The sequence below is a fragment of the Simochromis diagramma genome, unplaced genomic scaffold (assembly GCF_900408965.1).
Source record: "Simochromis diagramma unplaced genomic scaffold, fSimDia1.1 OVJJ01000617.1, whole genome shotgun sequence".
NCBI lineage: Eukaryota > Metazoa > Chordata > Actinopteri > Cichliformes > Cichlidae > Simochromis > Simochromis diagramma.
Window position 1 is genome coordinate 406,182 of NW_024386953.1, and position 15,997 is coordinate 422,178.

At 41.3% G+C, this 15,997-nt stretch overlaps 1 protein-coding gene across 1 annotated transcript in view; it reads right to left on the reverse strand.

Moving 5' to 3' along the window:
- The window catches only part of LOC120737760 (1-phosphatidylinositol 4,5-bisphosphate phosphodiesterase delta-3-A-like), a 31,041-nt gene extending 16,550 nt beyond the window's left edge, over window positions 1-14,491 (reverse strand). The window contains exons 1-7 of the mRNA XM_040038620.1: window positions 14,196-14,491; window positions 11,251-11,306; window positions 11,043-11,154; window positions 7,143-7,371; window positions 6,784-6,913; window positions 2,755-2,980; window positions 1,804-2,005 (exon numbers count right to left, since the gene is read on the reverse strand). Of these exons, the coding sequence (XP_039894554.1) occupies window positions 1,804-2,005; window positions 2,755-2,980; window positions 6,784-6,913; window positions 7,143-7,371; window positions 11,043-11,154; window positions 11,251-11,306; window positions 14,196-14,286 (1,046 nt within the window). The 5' untranslated portion in view covers window positions 14,287-14,491. The remainder of the gene's footprint in view (window positions 1-1,803; window positions 2,006-2,754; window positions 2,981-6,783; window positions 6,914-7,142; window positions 7,372-11,042; window positions 11,155-11,250; window positions 11,307-14,195) is intronic.
- Between the last annotated feature and the right edge of the window lie 1,506 nt (window positions 14,492-15,997).

Sequence of the window (15,997 nt, forward strand, 5' to 3'; positions counted from 1 at the left end):
TTTTGAAAATTTATATCTGTGATTTTTTTGGCTAATGTTACTTGCATACTTGCATGCCTGCTTACAATGAATATTTGCCAGCTATCTGACATTTTCCATTTTCCACCTACTTCATCAGTAAACAATACAAATGGTGCACCTGTCACGACCTGCGGGATCGGCAAGGCGCTGATCATAATCTCCCCACTCCTGGCTCTCCTTTTCTATCTCTCTCTCCCCCTCTCTCCCCCTCTCTTCCTCTCTCTCCTGTTTGGCTGGGGCGGAACTCATGGTGGGTTCACGCCCTCGGCCCACGCCTTCCTGGATTGGGAACACCTGGGCCTCATCAGACCAGCTGGTATTTTAGAGGGAGGAGGTCAGCTGTTCAACGCTGGATTGTTGTGAGGACTCTAGTCAGTACACGTCGAGCCCAAGTTTCCCATGCCTCCGCCTCAGAAAGTTAACGTGTGTCTCTGTGTTCTAGATTCCCCGGACCCGTCCCCGTGTTTCCCCGTGTGGAGTGTGGAAGGAGTGACTGGTCACTAGCGGAGAGAGAGAGGTTGGCGTGAGCGCGTGTGTGATTCCCCTGTTTTCCCTGGAACCCTGCCTCTCACATCTTGTATATAGCACTATCCTCGCACTGTCTGTAAATACACTTGGTGGAGATCTTGTAAATAAACCGTCTCTGTTAAAACACAACTCCGGAGTCCTGCGAGTGGATCCTCAGAGCAACCCGTGACAGCACCATCAGATTCATGCAGAATAGCTGAGTTATAGCTGGCTGGCTAACTGTATCTTGTTTGGTTAAGTTATACTTAGTAAAAGCATGCGTGAGTGGAATTATCTGGCTTGCCAAATTAACTCACCAGCTGTAATGCGCCATGACTTTAACTTATGTATAATGTTGAACAATGCCATGGTACAAACATTTCTACACTAAAGTATAATTGCCAACATGGGGTTGGTTAGCCAGCTAGTTAAAACTTGTACATGTGGGTTCATTTGTCAATATGGCAATGGTAACTTTTGTTAACAGTACCAAATTCCCAGGTATATACACCAACATTATGACCACCTGCCTAATATTGTGTTTATACCCTTTTGCTCACAGAAAAGCCCTGACCTGTTGAGGACTCCATTGCACCCCTGAAGACACGTTGCAGTATCTGGCACCAAGATTTTAGCAACAGATCGTTTAAGTCCTGCAAGTTGTCAGTTGTGGCCTCAATGGATTGGGCTTGTTTGTCTAGAACATTCCAAAGTTGGACTGAGATCTGGGGAATTTCTGAGGTCAGTATCTTGTCCAAGGACACTTTGGCATGCAACCAGAGACCACCCTTCAAATTAGCAGACCACCTGCTCTACCTCCTAAGCTACAGCCACCCAGGATGAAGTGATAGTCTTGACAGTCTTTTTCACTTCACTTGTCAGTGGTCATAACAGCTGAGAACAATTCTGAGAACAGAGCAGATATGCGAAGAAGCACTACGTAGTTTATCCACCTATTCCTGACACTAATCTTGATCTGAGTTATGATGTCAGTGGGCTTAGCTAGGCAGCCCAGACAACACCATCCAGCTGTTTATAGGGGACTGACAAGTACTTGCTGCATTTTGTGTGTTATGATTGGTTTTTACAAAAATTCTAATTCACCTTGTTCAGAATTTTGTGAGACAATTTAAAGTATAATAATTTAGTACAAACCTCTCCTACAATAATAATAGTATACTGCCTTTGTCAATAATAGCGAAATAGGTAGGTTACCAAATTAATAAATGTATTTGCACACAGCCTAGTTCACAATCACTGCCCTGTTGCTGTTACCGTATGTAAGGCTCTGTGCTGCTGTTCCCAGTCAGCTGGTCCTTAGTGAGGTAGGTGTTGTGGGACGAGGAGATGAAGTAGTGCGACAGTGGGTGTGCCATGTCTTGGTAAACTCTAGCGTGTTCTGGGTTAAACACACAGTTTTCCTTTGACAACATGTACATGGTGAAACCATTGGGAGTCATGAAGCTATTCTTCTGGGCTGCAATGGGCAAAGAGAAACAAAGTTTAAAAAATAGGGTATTAAATAAACATCATTTTTATTCTTATAATTAAAAATAATAATAAAAATGCCTTAATTTTTTGTAGCACAGAAACAGAGGGGGAAGACATTCAGAAGGGATGCGACTGGCCAGGAATCAAACTGGTTAACTGGTTGCTGATTTATCCATGTAGACTGCATCCTCTTCACTCATTTACAGCTTTTCAACTCTTTTTATATCAGTGTCTGAATTAATCTTCATGTGCCTATTATTAGTCAATTGATACCAGGAAAATACAGTAGACACATAGAGGAGCAGTCTGGAGCAGCCTATGTATACTCAGTATACACAGACTATTCTATAAAGACTTGAATCTCCTTCGGGTCTGATGTAAACTGAAACACTTCAGCTTATCTGATCACTTACCTCACCAATCCTTGTGTTTTCATTTGCTCTAGCCAGAATGTGTTACTGCTTATCCCTCAGACAGACTGGGAATAAATATAGAATTACCCCATCCCATTGTGATATTCTGTTCTGTCCTATTAGACATCTATGTGAAATGTTGTCAGGTCAGACTTGGTGTATGAATCTTTGAGTTGTGGCCAAACTGTGTTTTCCAGTCAAAATTTCCTTTGTACCACAAATTTCATCCTTTAGCACAGCTGAATATTTGTCAGGTAAGCTTTGCTATTTTTAAAGTATTTTAATTCTCCAATCTTATAATTTATTGTTACTAGTACCGTACCCCACTCATTAAGTTCATAGGTGAGTATGAGGCTTTGGGCATGAACGAGTGAGGCATCCTCCCCCTGGTCCTTTAGGAAATCCCTCAGGTCCACAGCTGAAAGCACACAGCCATTTGCAGAGTAGCGAATGAATATGATGTCCAGTTCTGGCCTTCGTAACAACTCCCTGCAGAAAACTTCAATCTCTCCGTGATCGAGACGACCGTCACCTGACTGGTCACATTTCTATCAGAAAGACGGAAATAATAGCAGTTTGTTAATGTGCAAATAGAACATGATTTGCTGTGGGGGTGTTATCTCTACCCACTTTTGGTCTATATATCCCTGTATCTGCTATATTATTTTTATCCCTGGTGGGGATAGCTACGTAAAAATCCAGTGTTGTGAAAAAGTGAGCAGTGCCTAACCGGTCCAGGAGCTCATCGACCTGGGGCATCGGATAAGGATATTCCACACAGAACCATACAGACCCATCTGTCTTCACCACAAGAACTAGGGGGCTACACCACACACTGTTTGACTCTTCTATCACTTCTATTTTCAGCAATTCTCTATGGACAATTTGCCTCTTGCTCAGGTAACCTGTAGGGCTGTAAACACACCGCCACGCCAGGTCGCTCTATGCATGCCTATGCAAAATGGTGCTCTATGAGCGAAGTACGACGTGCAGAGGTGAGAACACATCTGCAAAACGCTGTTGGATACACCAACATCCACTCTCTGGCCCTGTGTGAGATGTTTATTACAATGGAGAGAGGCAGGAATGTTTGAATTTGGCATCTCTGGCCCCAATTCATCTCTCTCCTCTCCTGGTTTAGATTTAATGCCCAATAATTTGTACAGCTGTTTAAGTGTGTGAGATATGAATGACCTGCCCTGGTCAGTCAGGAATCTCTTTTGGGCTACCAACTCAAGAGATGCCCTGAACAGCGCCTGCGCAACACTCTTTGCAGAGATGGTGCCCAGCATCACTGCTTCCGAGGGTTGCTTTGCATAATCCACCATAACTAATACAAAGTGATAGCCACGTGCCCTTCGGTGAAATGGCCTGATGAGGTCCATGCCAATGCGCTCAAACGGCACTTCCATTATTGGTAGTGAGCAAAAAGGTGCTTTTACGATAGCTGGCTGGTTAACCAGCTAACATTCCTTGCATGACGCATACCATCAGCGCACATCTGCTCGGACCTGGCCAATAAGATTGGGCTATTATTCACTCCAGAGGTTTATCATATCCCATATGCCCTGCAATGGGGTTATAATGAGCCGCCTGGAAAATAATTTCTCGACGGCTTTTCAGCACCAACAACTGGGTGTACTCCTCCTCTGTGTGAGTGTCACAACTCACTTGATAAAGCCTATTGTTCAATAATACAAAGTGTGGGTAGGCCTGCGCGGCTTCAGGGCACACCAGGTGACCATCAATTTCTATCACTTGGTCGAAGGCTGAGTGTAGGGTGTCATCATAAGACTGCTCCAGTGGGAAATCTCCCCTCGGATGAATCACTGGTGCTGGCGGATCCTCATCGTGGCATTGTGCAGCCTACTAGCCCAGGCGAACAGCTGATCCCCCGCCTGCCACAAAACCGCCTGCAATGGTCCTCTGGGGAGAGCCCAGGCGAACGTCCTCAAAACGCCCCCCTGACACAGGGGCCTGCCCCCCTGTGTCACTCTGGGCCACTCCAGATAGCAGCAGCAGTAGCCGTGGAACCCACTCCACAGCAGGCCACTGGCATGCCTCAGCACTAACCTGGAACGCCTCCATGAGGACCTGGGGATCATCCCCGTCCCCTATCCGGTGCATGGCCACCGTGAGAGGAGGGGATCGCAGCGGTGCGGCTGCCCTGTCCAGTCTCTCCCGCACACTTGTTTGTTGCTCTGCCTGAGCCCAAAGCTCATTCAGCTGGTCTTTGTGCACTGCCGCCTGCTCTTGGTGCATCACTATATCTGCCAAGTAGGTGCAGCAGCTGCACAGGTGCCGCAGACTGCGGGACCACCACTGTGAAATGAATGGACCCCACGTAGCCTCAGGTGACAGTTTTATGGTGTTATTAACAATACGTTATCCTTTTTCCTGACGTCAGGAGGTCAGCTTTTCAGCTGCTTCTCCACTCCACACTCAGCTCCTCTCTTGAGCCCCTGCGTCACTGAAATAGGGACAGTCTGATTACTGAGTGGCAGCAGCTGCCCTGCCAGCCACCCTGGCACTGCCCCTTGAGCCCACTTAACCACCCCCACACTGCAGCGGAGCCAGAGGAAACACCCCCGCCATATGCACACTCCAAGTGTGGGATGAATAACTAACCCAAATTGAGGAGTCTACAGTGGCTTGCAAAAGTATTCGGCCCCCTTGAACTTTTCCACATTTTGTCACATTACAGCCACAAACATGAATCAATGTTATTGGAATTCCACGTGAAAGACCAACACAAAGTGGTGCACACGTGAGAAGTGGAATGAAAATCATACATGATTCCAAACATTTTTTACAAATAAATAACTGAAAAGTGGGGTGTGCGTAATTACTCATCCCCCTGAGTCAATGCTTTGTAGAACCACCTTTTGCTGCAATTACAGCTGCCAGTCTTTTAGGGTCTGTCTCTACCAGCTTTGCACATCTACAGACTGAAATCTTTGCCCATTCTTCTTTGCAAAACAGCTCCAGCTCAGTCAGATTAGATGGACAGTGTTTGTGAACAGCAGTTTTCAGATCTTGCCACAGATTCTCGATTGGATTTAGATCTGGACTTTGACTGGGCCATGCTAACACATGGATATGTTTTGTTTTAAACCACTCCATTGTTGCCCTGGCTTTATGTTTAGGGTTGTTGTCCTGCTGGAAGGTGAACCTCCGCCCCAGTCTCAAGTCTTTTGCAGACTCCAAGAGGTTTTCTTCCAAGATTGTCCTGTATTTGGCTCCATCCATCTTCCCATCAACTCTGACCAGCTTCTCTGTCCCTGCTGAAGAGAAGCACCCCCAGAGCATGATGCTGGCACCCCCATATTTGACAGTGGGGATGGTGTGTTCAGAGTGATGTGCAGTGTTAGTTTTCCACACATAGCGTTTTGCATTTTGGCCAAAAAGTTCCATTTTGGTCTCATCTGACCAGAGCAGCTTCTTCCACATGTTTGCTGTGTCCCCCACATGGCTTGTGGCAAACTGCAAACGGGACTTCTTATGGTTTTCTGTTAACAATGGCTTTCTTCTTGCCACTCTTCCATAAAGGCCAACTTTGTGCAGTGCACGACTGATAGTTGTCCTATGGACAGATTCCCCCACCTGAGCTGTAGATCTCTGCAGCTCGTCCAGAGTCACCATGGGCCTCTGGGCTGCATTTCTGATCAGCGCTCTCCTTGTTGGGCCTGTGAGTTTAGGTGGACGGCCTTGTCTTGGTAGGTTTACAGTTGTGCCATACTCCTTCCATTTCTGAATGATCGCTTGAACAGTGCTCCGTGGATGTTCAAGGCTTGGGAAACCTTTTTGTAGCCTAAGCCTGCTTTAAATTTCTCAATAACTTTATCCCTGACCTGTCTGCTGTGTTCTTTGGACTTCATGGTGTTGTTGCTCCCAATATTCTCTTAGACAACCTCTGAGGCCGTCACAGAGCAGCTGTATTTGTACTGACATTAGATTACACACAGGTGCACTCTATTTAGTCATTAGCACTCATCAGGCAACGTCTATGGGCGAAATTCAGGATTTTGTTCACAAGTGAGAGGAGTGCGGAATATGAGATCAACAAACAGACTACATGGCAGTCCACTGTAATAGAGAGAGAGCTGAGCGTAAATGTGAAGGTGTCAATTTACTGGTTAGTCTACGTTCCTACCCTTTCCTATGGTCACAAGCTCTGAGTACTAACTAAATAAAGTCATCACCATTTGTATACAATATAACTGAAAAACCCACACTGCGCGCCAAGAGGGGAAATCAATACTCCAGACAGAATGGCTATAAACCCCTAAAAGTTAGCTTTAATTTAAATGATTGACTTTAATTACTTAAATTAAGCAGTGTGTTCTGCTACCTGGAAGAGGCTGCGAGCATACTGGTCATTCAAGTCAATATTGATCATCTGCAGCAGCATCTGAACCTCATCGTAGCTCATCTTGTCGTCGCGGTTTCGGTCAGCCCGACTCATATAAGCATGAATCCAGGTGACACTGTCAAGGAAGCACTGGTGAGCCATATGGTGTATTTTAACATGAAGTTTCAGTGGTTACCTCTTATAGTGCTAACTCTCTAGTTTGGATCTCTTGGTTCCCAGTGGTCAACAAATTATTATTAAATAATAATAATAATTATTATTAAATGTACACAAAGTAGTGCTTCTATAAATCCAAATGAACAGGGATGTATGTCCACCCCCACAAAAATCAAGGATATTGGTCAAGTTTCTCCTTCTGGGTCATGTTGTCCATCCTCTCCTGCAGGGTACGGATGCCACGGGCCCAGCACTGAGCTTCTTCTTGGCTTTGGCAGAGGAGATCCAGGCTTTTACGAGACCCTTTGAAGACCACTGTTAAACACTGGTTTTCAGGTACTGAGCCAACCATCTGTCGCAATGTTTCTGACTGGCAACCTTCGTGCACACACTCCACTTCCATGATGGAGACTGGAGGATGAAGAAAGAAATAAAGTGAGCAAAGAATTATTCAAATATATTCACACCTTGTGATTGTCATGGTCCTGACAGAGAGTTTTAAGATTTTTTTCTTTTATCTTTGTTTATTATTTGTTATGATACACTGTGTAGTGAGCAGAGAATTGGACCCAATATGCAGGACTCAGAAACAGAACTGAACTCAAAAGGCAGCTTTATTCCTGGACATGCAGGAAACCAAAATGCAAAGAACTTAAGTAAGCAGATACTGGTGAACATTAGCTAGAGAACTACACTGAGAAATAGACAGGGCACACAGCTATGGGAAGATCACAACAAGTAACAGAAGGAAACAGGGGGCTTAAATACCCATGAGATATGGGTAAAGGTGAAACACCTGGAGAACACAGCTGAGCAGAATCCACTAACAAAGCAAGGAAGGCAAAGCAGAACATAACACACACGAGACTATAACTAAACTCAGAAGCACAAGAGAATAATATATACAGAGACAACTCTTTTGTAATTTCAAAGAAATGAGCACATCCAGAACCAAGCTCGAAGACCCAGGACCATGACACTATTAGGTTTTCCACCCAGTTCTTGGTTTGTTTGTTCTTTAGAATTTGGTTCTTTGCTTATTCTGGTTTCCTTAGTTTCCTCTTATGTACTGTTACCACACCTTTGTCTCTGTGGTTAGTAACTTCCTGTTTTAATTTGGAAGTCTTTTGCCTTCTGTGTTGTGCTTATAGTTTTACTTCCCCTATCACTGTTTAGTTTCACTGCTTTCTTCTCACCGATCTGTTTTCCTAATTTAGCCCTCAATGTGCTCCGATGTGTGTATAACCTGTCTTTCACTTTAAGCTGACTGTATCACACTGTTGCCTACTTATGTATTTCCCTGTTATTTTGGATTTTGTTTCATGTATTTCTGTTTACTGTTTGTCTCTGCATTTATAGACCTTTTCCGTCTTTTTCAACCAAATGGCTCTCATTATGTTTTGAACCTTGTCCTGTCACATTTTGGATGTGGGTTCTAACATTCTGCACTTCACTAAGATGACAGAACAAGGCAACCAGAACATGGATGCAGAAGATATAGCAATCCTTTCCAAGGACCTGAAGGAGGAATTTAGGAAGCTTTTTGGAATTTCTACCTAGATTTTTGGATCTACAGATATTAAAAGTCTGTGGGCTGAAGGCCAGCATGCTGATGATGCTGGTGCCATTGCCAGCCCCCATCACAGCCCAGTCTCAAAATGGGCTCTGCCTCTAGGGGACTCTCATCCCTACCATTGATAATGGGCTCCAACCAAGCTTTTGGAGGGGTCTCCTCTGCCACTGTCAGCCTCCTCCCAACCCCCCCTGAATGATCATGACCTTTATCACCAGCTGCCATTCACCCCCTCCAAAGGGTCTCCAACCTGGGTATTGCTGGCTGTCATCACTGGCCACCGACTGCCAAAACAGGCCTACTGGCCACCTCCTCGGCCATTGCTGGGCCCCGGGCTCACTCCGAGAACTGTCTCTCTTCATTTGGGTAAACCCATAAAACTGCTTCTCTGCTTTGCCCTGCAGCCAGGCCAACCCACAGGACTGTCTTTGTACCTTGCATCACCTTTGGACCAGCTCTCTGAACATATTTACCTTTCCCTTTGGTCTCCTCTGCCTCTTGATTCTGCACGTAGGCCTTTCTTTTCCAGCTTTTGGACTCTATGTTTGTTTTAGTAAGACACTTGTTTGTGTCTAACAAGCTTTTTTTATTTCCACATGTCAAGTCCAATTACAACCATCTACAAGTTTTTTGAAATACATCTGAGAAGATTATGGAATGAAGAGTACAAAGATTTAGCTTCAATGTGGGGATGAAATGAATCTTATTTAGAAGTGTAACATACTAGAGGTAAAACATCTCTGTAATGATCTTGGATATCAGGAGTAAACCACAGAACTGGCACACCAAATCCAGTGCCAATTAAAGGCCCTGTACTGTACTTGGGAGTGGCTGAGTCATATGTTAACTACACAGCATCAAACCCACAGGCTCCAAGGCGGACTCCCGCCATATGTTTTGCAATCCCACTATTTGAACTAGAGAAAGGATCTTATGCTCAAAATAGATGAGCTCTATAATCAGGGCAACATGTGTGACCCTCAGATAGTGAAGGAGGGAGTACAAAGTACAGAGCAGCAAACTGTATTTAAAATGACCAAAAATAGATACAGTACATGGACATTTTACCTTACACACCCAGCCACCACTGAGCAGCCACTTGTTCTCCAGAAAGAAAGGCTACAGCGTATTACATAGGTTATATGTAATGTCATAGTTCTCTTTTCATATGAGCTAATCTAGTTATTTTAATCACTTTAGCTAAACATAATGATGTTGGTCAGCATGTCTGCATAGTAACCCTTTATAATAACAATGATCAATAAACAGAAAAATGTATAGTTAATTAAACTTTACTTCACTGTTAACAAATAATTAGACCATGATTTTTCTTTAGATTATTTATTTATGTATTAGATGAATTTAAAAATGGGAGAAAAACATCTTTCTACCACAGGCCATGATCTATTGATGATGATTAAATCTTGACCAAAACTTGAGACATATTTTCGGCTCACGCATTAGTGATCTTTAAAAAGAAGCAGGTGTGATTATTTATCAAAGTATCAATGGCTCGATTCCTGTTTCTTTAGACAACATATCATATTGTTCCTGGACAAGATAGTGAACCCAAATTGCCCCTGAAACGTCCACTGGAGTGTGTGTAATAGATAAAAAGCCATGCAATACAGTTCTGAATGAGCGCGTTTGTGAATTTTGTGAACAGTGCTGTTAGTGTTTCGCTAAGAGCATCAAAGCACTACATTAAGTGCCATTACAAGTATTTGCCCCCTTACTGATTTCCTAGTTTTTGCATATTTCTAACACTTACACATTTCAGATCATCAAATACATTTAGACAAAGATAAGATATTGATAAATCACAGATTTGTGTTTGAAAAGTTTGTATGCACAATTTGCACACTGATTTTTTGTGTATGCACTGCTGAGCCCCACTGACAAACACACTGAGAACTCCACTTCTGGCTTAAAAAAACTCAAAATGAAGGTTTTGGAGTGGCCAAGTCAATGTCTGGACTCAAATTAAGACTGAGATGCTATGGCCTGACCTTAAACAGGTCCTCCATGTTCAAACATTTCCAACATAACAGAATTAAAAACATTTTGCACGTAAGAGTAAGTCAAAATTTCTCCACAACTGTGTGAAATAGTCATTCCCAGTTATTCCAAATACTTGATTGTGGTTTCTGTTGTCAAGGAGCGCACAAAAAGTTATTAGGTTTGGGGGACAATTACTTTTTCAGACAGGTACAGACAGGTTTGGATGGCTTTTTTTCCATTAATAAATTAAATGATTTGAAAACTTTATTTTGTGTTTACTCGGCTTATCTTTGTCTTACAATAGAATTTGTTTGATGATCTTTGTGTTTTATAATCATCAGCACTGTATAATATATGTTATATGAAAATAATCATTTATTTATTCTGTGATCATGTAACAGTGTGGACTACAACTTGTTATAGTTTAATATTTCATTTACAACTGACAATTCAAATTCATTTAGTGTCAATAGTGTGATGCTGCATACAACATAGTACAAAAACTTACAGGATTGTTGTTCCTTGGCCCAGCTGGATGTTTTGTATGATTGACACCAAACGGTGACACCATCTTCCAGCAACTTCAGAATCCGACGCTTCTGCCAGCGAGGCGAGCGAACCTTCCCATGTAATGATTTCATATGTTACAATACATGTAATATATAGCATTCACAAACTACTTCTAACCGCTACAAATGGTTTATAATTATTGATACCTTCACCATACTAGAGCCCTGCAGCATCTGCCTCACATCTTCATCATTTTGCACTCCTAGAAAGCATAGAGACAAAATGATGGTCGATTAAAATTATGTTATATACACTATATTTATATACTGTATTTGGGTGTGTATAAAATAGCAGTGAGCATACACCTAATTATAATACGATTCAAATTCAGTAGCACTGGGATAGGCTGAAGAAAGAACAGGGAGGGCATAAAGAGAGGAAAAAGAGATCAGAGTTAAAATTAGACGCTAGTGTGTATACATCTGCCACACCACAGCTGCTCGTGTGGGTGCACTGTAATTGAAATATATCTTGGGTGGGTGGACAGAGAAAAATGGAAGGAAAAACTATAAAGACAACACTTGGAGCCATTATAAACTTGGGCCCCCCCAAAAAAGTAACACCTCCAGAAATGTGCCTCATAGCTGAATGGATGTGTAATTCTGCTAAAGGAGATTCTTTATTATACAGTTATTCATTATAAAAAAAAATATGTGTGCATTTTGCACCAGGCCACGAGCAATCCTTGTAGGGTTAGTTCTTATAACTTGGACATAGTTCTCTCCATTTGTATGTCAATATTTGAAAGTACAAACTGTCAAAATTCTTGGTATCCCGTTTGTGGGTTCTTTTGTAGAATCTCATGAACTCTACGGCATGGAAGGAACCTTTCAGTGACGTAAGTGTATGGTGATTAGTCTAGAGCCCATAAGGTGGACTGCAGTCTGAATCCAGATCCAAACACTATTCTGTATGGACCCATTAGATTTGATTCTTGGTACAAGTTTTCTTTTATGCATGTACAGCATGGTTATTTTAATCTGTACTGCTATTTTCGTTTTTTGGCAGTCAGTGTGTGCACACAGCAAACATAGACCAGTCACATGGATTGTAAGTCATTCCATGTGATGTTACTCAGCCAATCAGGTCATTTTTTCAAAGCAACGTTCCAAACTAGACCTTTTCTTTTTTAAAATTAAGGACTTTATATGTAAGACAACTCTTTCAAGAGTTCTTTATTTTATTTTGAATGTAAAAGAACATTATTTTATTTTATTCTATTTTAGTTTATTATATAGCACTTCAGTTCATAGTGAAAACATATAATACACCCTGCTGAAATACAACTGAATTGAATGTTCTTTATTTTACTGGAGACCCAGTTGTTGACCACATACAGCCACTAATACAACTATTTTTAATATATTGAACTTAATTATAATGTTTTTGTTATTCTGGAGCTTCTTTCGAGGGGATTTTCTCAAACTCGACCTCCTAAAATTTTGTCTAGATGTAAGCATACGGCACATCTGTAAGTTATTCACAGCGACTTCACTCGTTCCACATGGTGATGTGTTAGCCTTATTCTAACATGGATTGAATAAAATTTTCAGCTCAAAATGATATACCCAATACCCTATAATGACAGTGAAATGTTTTCTTTAAATTCTTGGAAATTTAAAACAAAAAACTAAAAATATAATACAGGCATAAATATGCACAGCCTTTGCTTATTGCAATTCTTGATGATGATAAAAGTTTGGCACACCTGGACTTCTTTAAGTTTCTCTTTAAGTGAAGAGATTTCACGTCTCATCAGAGAAACTTCTTCAATTTTAAAACCAAATTGTGCAGAGTCCCAGGTATTTAAAATGTACTGGGAGTTATTCCAGGTTTCTTGACCTACTATCATCCATGTGCTTCATCACATGAGCCATAGTTTGAAAAAAGGCATGACTAGGGCCTTTCTACCCTGACTGCTCAGAATGGCTGGGCGGCAGATACAGGAAGTGTCCTGGTGATGCTTCTTCCATTTATGGATGATGGAGGCCCCTGTGATTACTGGGACCTTCAATGTAATATAATCCAGTCTTGGAGGTCTACAGACAAGTCCTTGTCTTCACAGCTTAATTTGTCCTCTGAAATCTGCCGTCAACTACGGGACCTTATATTAGAGAGCTGCCTTTCCAAATCATGTCCAGTGAACTCCATCCCCCTAAATGGTTGTGACATATGGACACTCCTTTCTCAACTTGGTTCTGCTGCAGGTTTCTTCCTATTAAAAGGGAATTTTTCCCTTCCCATTGTTGCCAAAATGCTTGCTCATATAATTGTTGGGGGTTTCTCTGTTTTCTCTGTATTATTGTAGGATCTTAACCTTACATTATAACGCGCCTTGAGGTAACCTGTTGTTGTAATTTGGCTCTATAGAAATAAAATTGAATTGAAATGAATTGAATTGAATTGAATTGGACACACCACGGGTGGACTCTAGTCAAGTTGTAGAAACATCAGACACATGATGACACAGGATGCATCACAAATACTTATGTACATGCTATATTTTGGGTTTTTAGTGTAGAATTCTAAGGTGAAAAATGAATTTAATCCATTTTTTTTTTAAAAGGCTGTAAATACCGAGCTATAGCACATGAGTGGCTAAAGTTGTATTACCCTGGGATCCAAATTTTTTGTTTGAAAAAAAAAAAGAAAAAAAAGAAAAATCATAGAAGTGAGAATGGGCTCAGTTTATGTTGCTCAATTCAGTGGCACATATTTAAATGTGAAAACTGTACATCTATAACAACAGAGTCACCTCCTTATTTTTTAACTGGAATTGAATAAGTCAGGAAAATATTTTTAAGTTAATTATCGGCTCACTGGAATACGGTAATTTCAGTAATTTTACTATCTGGATAAACTAGAGCAGCGTGGAATAGTATACCTCAAGTACCTCAATTTGTACTAGGGAGCAAAGAAAATTTTTCAAGCACTGCAATCTGAATGTGAAGCAGGGTTAACGGGTTAAAGCAGGGTTACCGTCTAGCAAAGCCATTTTCTCAGTCGGAGGGAGTGGGGGAGATACCGGTACTCTTTCAGTAAAAATACAGAGCATAATAAACGCACAGGCTGCTGTAACAAAAACTCTCACCCAGATTCCGCAGAGGATCAATGGCCTTTAATTCGGACGTCCCGGCTCCGTTCTTGACCTGGGGGATTGCTTTCTTTCTGTTGCCCAACATACTGTAAAGAGGCTGCGCTTTATTTAGCTCTCCGTGCCTCCCTCCGTCCCTGCGTTGTGTGTGTGACCGAGGTAGGAAGTTGACAGTCTACTGGCTCGGCTGTCAAGACAGTGTATACAAATCACAGAGCAGAGTGCTCCTCGTGGTTTTATCCTGCCGGAGGAAAACAAGAGACAAGACAAACCTTTGCAATGTCATTGTGGTTGGATTGTAAAGCATCTCTTCCTGGATGATTTTCAAAATAAAAACTTTGCGACGCGCAAACGGGGTAGACCTACCTGTTTCATGTTATTTATTTATATTTATAAAAGACGACTTCTGGACCCACGTAGTCTCTTGAAGTATTTTTTTTTAATTCGGGTACAATAAAAACAAAAATAGTGTAGACAGAGGCATAATTAAGACCTTGTATAACCATTCTCTGCTTGTCATTCTCTGCTTGTGTCTACAAGATTTAGTAATTTTTATTTGAACATCAATTAATTTTTATTGTTATATTTTATTTATTTAATATATTATAGCATTACTTCACAGCAACAGTTGTGTCTTTTCCCAGTTTGTGAGCTAATGTCACTGTAATATTAGAAAGAGAACAACAGCCATCACCAAATTCGCCATGGATAGCACTTGGTGATGGTGCGATACAAGAACTACCTTTAAACAGGAAGATAGACAGACAGAGTCAGTCCAGTTCTTTCTTATTGTATTGCTTAACAGAATATATCTGCACCTATTTATCCATCAATTTCCAAATTCAGCGTTGGGAGTGGAGGAGGCGGGAGAACATGCAAATGTTTTGTCATGTTGTATTCTACTAAGAAAGCTACTGAGACACATTATTGCAGATTCATCATGATTAACTAAATAATCGAAGCATTATTTTAAATTGATCAGAACTGCAAGGTGAACGTTTCCTAATCACGATGCCACATTAGTTATTTATTCGTATTTCCCATGTATTATCACACCTTACCAGAAATAATATTTTTTGAAGCTTTTAACCTAAATCTGTGATTTGGACCTTATTATGCCTTTGTTTTGAAAGCACACGTCGATATTTCCGGGGATGTCTTCGTGAAGATGACAGCAAAAATTATTTAAACGGATTATAGACCGTGGACAGACGTGAAATTTGAGATTTCCTCGTCCGCCCCATCTACTAAGATCCAGTTTTAAAAGGGACCACGGTACAAGTGATGCATTCACTGATGTTAAGGATCAGCCCTAAAGCTGATCCTTAACACAGTCCTCTGTTAGGGCAGCGGAGGGCTATTGTATAATAATTAATCCACAAATCGGGCTGCATGTCCCGCGTTGACTGCAATACATGAAAGTGATGGATGCAAATTGATGCCTCCTAGACTAATTTCGTAATTGCAGGATAATGTTTTAAACAATGCTAACGACAATAAAAAAATCTTTTGGTTTATTGATTACTTTGTTTCATAAACGGTTATAGAGCAGGATTAGTTCACTTTGTGTGTCCATGTTGATTAATCCCATCCGCAGTGGAAGAAGTGATGGTAGAGGACTCAGATTTTACCAACTGAAGCCTGTAAACATCAGTCCCACTTAAGTAAAGTAACTATTATCATTCAAATATAATCAAGTAAAGAAAATGTTTGTCATAACATGTTCCTTGAATTATACATTATTATTATTATTATTATTATTATTATTATTATTATTATTATTATTATTATTATTATCG